The sequence below is a fragment of the Rhincodon typus genome, chromosome 5 (genome assembly GCF_021869965.1).
Source record: "Rhincodon typus isolate 14 chromosome 5, sRhiTyp1.1, whole genome shotgun sequence".
In the NCBI taxonomy this organism is placed as follows: domain Eukaryota; kingdom Metazoa; phylum Chordata; class Chondrichthyes; order Orectolobiformes; family Rhincodontidae; genus Rhincodon; species Rhincodon typus.
Window position 1 is genome coordinate 99,913,874 of NC_063336.1, and position 5,265 is coordinate 99,919,138.

The window sequence follows — 5,265 nt, forward strand, 5'->3', positions numbered from 1 at the left end:
TGCTATGGAAAGCAGTGGGGGCACAGTCCTTCTACTTATTTAAAGCTGAGATAGTTAGATACTCGATCAGGAATCAAGGGTTAAAGGGAAGGGCAGAAAAATGGGCATAAGTAAAGTCAGATCAGCCATGATCCTATTGACTGGCAGAGCGGGTCCATAGGGCTGAATGGCCTACTCCTGTTTCTATTTCAGGAGGTCTTATCAAGGCTGACATCTGAAGGCAAGACTGGAAAATGCAGGGCAGTTGCACGAAGAGAAAGCCTGAGAGCTACAAATCAAGGTGAAATAGATCCCATGCACAGGACAGTGTTTCTCTTAAGAATACTAATTTCCAAAGCTCCTCAATCATGAATTCATAGTGGTAGTCGATACTCTCCAGTATCCTGCAATAGAATCCATGAGTTTTGAATCCATGAACACTTTGCAAAATCAAGTTTGATGAATTGGACACCATGACCAGATGGCTGAAATACATCTCTCTGCCAGTTCATGTTTTCTCAAGTGGACAGCATACCAGGAGAACACAAACAGTCCACTTCAAAGACACTATGAACCTTTCCTTGAAGCACATTGACATCAATGACGAGGAAAAATTTGTTACAAGTCACACAAAATAGCAACAACCTGACATTCAAGTTGAATTGTGCGTTTAAATCACAACATCTTTACAATGAAACAGAAGAGCACCAAAAAAAACCCCAAGTCTATCACTTTTAATCCCCTTACCTCTCAAGGCACCTTGCCCTGCACAAGCAAACACCAGCTAATTGAGAATGAGACTGTTCAGTCACATGAAGACCCATGGTAGAAACTCTCAGCCCTGAATAAGCTTTCTCAAATTGGGTGTCAGCCAACAATGAATTGGACTAAGTATACACGCATTGCAAAATCATGTTCCAAACATTGAAAAACAACAATATCAATTCATTTTTATAAACCTTCCCATTCCCAATAACATTAAATCACTGCCAGCGATCCTTTCTCAAATGCACTCCATTACTTCAAAGAGGCAGTTACCACTTCACCGGTATCCGGCACCCACTCAAGCACAGAAGTGTCATACCGAGCCTAATGTTTCTTGCACCTGATGTCCATAAACAAGCAAGTAGCTAGATGACCTTGGCAGGATACAGCAATGGGTTATTCATTCAAACTAGTGCAGAGAATTCAAGTTCAAATCCCACTATCACAACAGTATCCACTAAATTGCCAGAGTTTTGTGAATAATCCAAGTGGTTCACCAATTTCTTAGTATTCAAGCTGCCACTATTTTCTGATTTCTTACCTACCCAGTGCTGTGGCCATACAATTCACTCATTTATATTCAGGGCAACTAGGAATGGATAGACTTCTAACCCAGGGACATTGAGGCCAACTCAGTGGAGAATCACAAAAGACTACAGAGTCTTCTGAGTGGACAAAAATATTGCCAGGATTGGGGAATTTTGGGTACAAGGATTTAGGTATAGACTAGAATTTTTCTTGGCTGATCAATAAGATTTACATTAAATACAAACTTCAGAGGCATATAGATACTTGATAGGAAATACCACTTTCCTTAGGGGAGAGATGAAAGCCACAGTGCACGGGTTTAAAGTATTAGAAGGATGAATAGACAGGAGTTAAATCATTTTGGAAATGTAGAGGTTGATGGGAGTCTGAAGCGATCATCGCATTGAAAGAAACTTGAATACACTCAAAAAGTGCCATATCCCAGTGGTTTGCAGAAGTGTAGTCCACTGGTGGTCCTCTAATTAGTAAATAGGCTGGACCAAAATGAATGCCAACTTTTTTGATTTTCAGCAAGAAAAGGTTGAGAATTTGCACAAACCAAATATCATGAATAACAAAACATGAAGAAACAGGATGACCACAGGGCCAGACAGGGGACTGCAGCTCATAACTGTACATCACATCAGTCACACCTCAGTAAAGAGTGCCATTCTTCCACAGAATCATTGGAATGCAAAGTGGCCATTTCGCCCATCATACCTGCACTGGTCAGTTCCCTAGTGCCCATCTCCTGCCTTTTCCACATATCCCTGCACACCATTTCTAGCCAAATTAGTCATCCAATACCCTCTTGAATGCCTCAATTCAATCTACCTCCTCCACATTTCCATACCCTAACCACCCACTGTGTGAAAAGGTTTACTTTTTGCCCTCACAACTTGCTGTTGTTCCCATTCATTCAGAGAAGTAGGTGGGACAGTGGGATCTTGCCCCCATCCAAGTGTTCTGCAACCCACAGGACCACCAACCACGAGCTGGAAAGTGCGTTAGACAGAGGCCGAAACGGTATCCTTCCGAGCCCTGTATCACAGAACTGTTATGATGCATAAAGAGGCCATTAAGCCCATCGTATCTATACTAGCTCTCTGGCACAGTCAAAATGCATAATCTCCTGATATTACCACCCCACCCCCCAATGTCCTTGCACATCGTTTATAATTAAATAAATCAACCCGTTGCCCTCCAGTGCCTCCACCACACTTGCAGGCTGCGTACCCCCAGCTGTAATCCCCAATAACCGACCATGCCGGAGACAAGACACCTCTATCACCCACCAGGTTGCGTACACCCCGGGCTTCCTACCGGCCTTCACCGCATAATAAAACCTTTTCTTCATACCCATCGAAAGTGCCGTTAGCAACCCACTGAAGCGCCACATCCAGCCACTCTCCGGGAGAGCCAGCAAGTCGCCCTTTGTGAAGGCCTCGCCTCCTGATTGGCCGCGGGGGTCCGTCCGCCCGCCCCGCCCCGTCCCACAGCGGCAACCAGAGGCTGGGAGGAGGAATTGCAGCGCTGGGCATTTCCCCTCCCCCCACCCCGCCAACACACCACAGACACGCTCGCGCACGCGCGCACACGGAGTGAGACCTAGAGACAACAAGGTGTAGAGCTGGATGAACACAGCAGGCCCAGCAGCATCAGAGGAGCAGGAAGGCTGACGTTTCGGCTATAGACCCTTCTTCAGAAATTTGGGGGGGGTGGGTTCTGAAATAAATAGGGAGAGAGGGGGAGGGGGAGGGGGAGAGAAGATGGATAGAGGAGAGGAAACAAACAGGTCGAAGAGGCGGGGATGGAGCCAGTAAAGGTGAGTGTAGGTGGGGAGTTAGGAAGGGGATAGGTCAGTCCAGGGAGGACGGACAGGTCAAGGGGGCGGGATGAGGTTGGTCGGTAGGAGATGGAGGTGCGGCTTGAGGTGGGAGGAGGGGATAGGTGGGAGGAAGAACAGGTTAGGGAGGCAGGGACGAGCTGGACTGGCTTTGGGATGCGGTAGGGGGAGGGGAGATTTTGAAACTTGTGAAATCTACATTGATACCATTGGGCTGCAAGGTTCCCAAGCGGAATATGAGATGCTGTTCCTGCAACCTTCGGATAGCATCGTTGTGGCACTCCAAGAGGCTCAGGATGGACATGTTGTCTGAGGAATGGGAGGGGGAGTTGAAATGGTTCGCGACTGGGAGGTGCAGTTGTTTATTGCGAACTGAGCGTAGGTGTTCTGCAAAGTGGTCCCCAAGCCTCCGCTTGGTTTCCCCGATGTAGAGGAGGCCACAATGGGAACAGCGGATACAGTATACCACGTTGGCAGATGTGCAGGTGAACATCTGCTTGATGTGGAAAGTCTTCTTGGGGCCTGGGATGGGGTGAGAGGGGAGGTGTAGGGGCTGGTGTAGCACTTCCTGCAGTTGCAGGGAAAAGTGGTGGGGCTGGTGGGGAGTGTGGAGCGGACAAGGGAGTCACGGATAGAGTGGTCCCTCCGGAAAGCAGGTAAGGGTGGGGAGGGAAAAACGTCTTTGGTAGTGGGGTCGGATTGCAGATGGTGGAAGTGTCGGAGGTTGGTGGGGTGGTACGTGAGGACGAGGGGGATTCTGTTTTGGTTATTATTGCGGGGAGGGGGTGTGAAGAATGAGTTGTGGGAAATGCGAGAGACACATTCGAGGATGTTTTCGACCACTGTGGAGGGGAAGTTGCGGTCCTTGAAAAACGTGGATATCTGGGGTGTCCGGGAGTGGAATGTCTCATCTCGGGAGCAGATGCGGCGGAGGCGAAGGAATTGGGAATAGGGGATGGCCTTTTTGCAGGAAGGTGGGTGAGAGGAGGTGTACTCTAGGTGGCTGTGGGAGTCGGTAGGCTTGAAATGGATATTGGTTTCCAGGTGGTTGCCAGAGATGGAAATAGAGAGGTCCAGGAAGGAGAGAGAGGTATTGGAGATGGTCCAGTTGAACTTAAGGTTGGGGTGGAAGATGTTAGTGAAGTGGATGAACTGTTCGAGCTCCTCGTGGGAGCACAAGGCGGCGCCGATACAGTCATTGATGTAATGGAGGAAGAGATGGGGGATAGGGCCAGTGTAGCTTTGGAAGAGGGATTGTTCGAGGAAGGATAGGTTAGGAAGGTGGGGACAGGGAGGTGCAGTCATTTGTCGCGAACCGAGCGTAGGTGTTCAACAAAGCGGTCTTCTGAAGAAGGGTCCAGACCTGAAACGTCAGCTTTCCTGCTCCTCTGATGCTGCTTGGCCTGCTGTGTTCATCCAGCTCTACATCTTGTTATCTCGCATTGAGATCTGGCTTTGGTCACACTTTTACTACCCCTCGTAACCATTGGTTGCCTGGATTATTGGCATAACATCAGCATGACCTGACTGGAATTGAATCGAATAGTATTAAACATTGTGAAATTGCTAATTTAAATGAGTTGCCTTTGTGGACAGCCTCCTGTTGAGTGATTTTATTTTAGTTTTCCAGCATCCATGGTATTTTGCTATTATGCAGCTTGCTTGATATTTTATGCTGACTCAAAGTCTATTCATACACCTACACAATTGACTACACCCCTACTCAGGATTGAGTCATAGAGATGTACAGCATGGAAACTGACCCTTTGGTCCAACTTGTCCATGCCAACCAGATATCCTAAATCAATCTAGTCCCATTTGCCAACTTTTGGCCCACATCTGTCTAAACCCTTCCTATTCATATACCCATCCAGGTGCCTTTTAATTGTTGTAATTGTATCAACCTCCACCACTTCCTCTGGCAGCTTATTCCCTATTTGCACCACCCTCTGCATGAAAAAGTTGCCCGTTAGGTCCCTTTTATATCTTTCCCCTCTGACCTTTATGGTGACTTTCCACTGATTGCACCTGTAGTATTACCTTGATTGCCACTTTTGGCACCACATGGTATCTACCATACATGACACAGGGTAAAGGTTGTTTACAATAGTTCATTGCCACCAGTCACCTGTAGTCTGTACTCTGTT

At 47.5% G+C, this 5,265-nt stretch overlaps 1 protein-coding gene across 1 annotated transcript in view; it reads right to left on the reverse strand.

The window, feature by feature from the left end:
- The window catches only part of rnaseh1 (ribonuclease H1), a 22,454-nt gene extending 19,687 nt beyond the window's left edge, over positions 1 to 2,767 (reverse strand). The window contains exon 1 of the mRNA XM_048597399.1: positions 2,568 to 2,767. Within this exon, the coding sequence (XP_048453356.1) occupies positions 2,568 to 2,671 (104 nt within the window). The 5' untranslated portion in view covers positions 2,672 to 2,767. The remainder of the gene's footprint in view (positions 1 to 2,567) is intronic.
- Between the last annotated feature and the right edge of the window lie 2,498 nt (positions 2,768 to 5,265).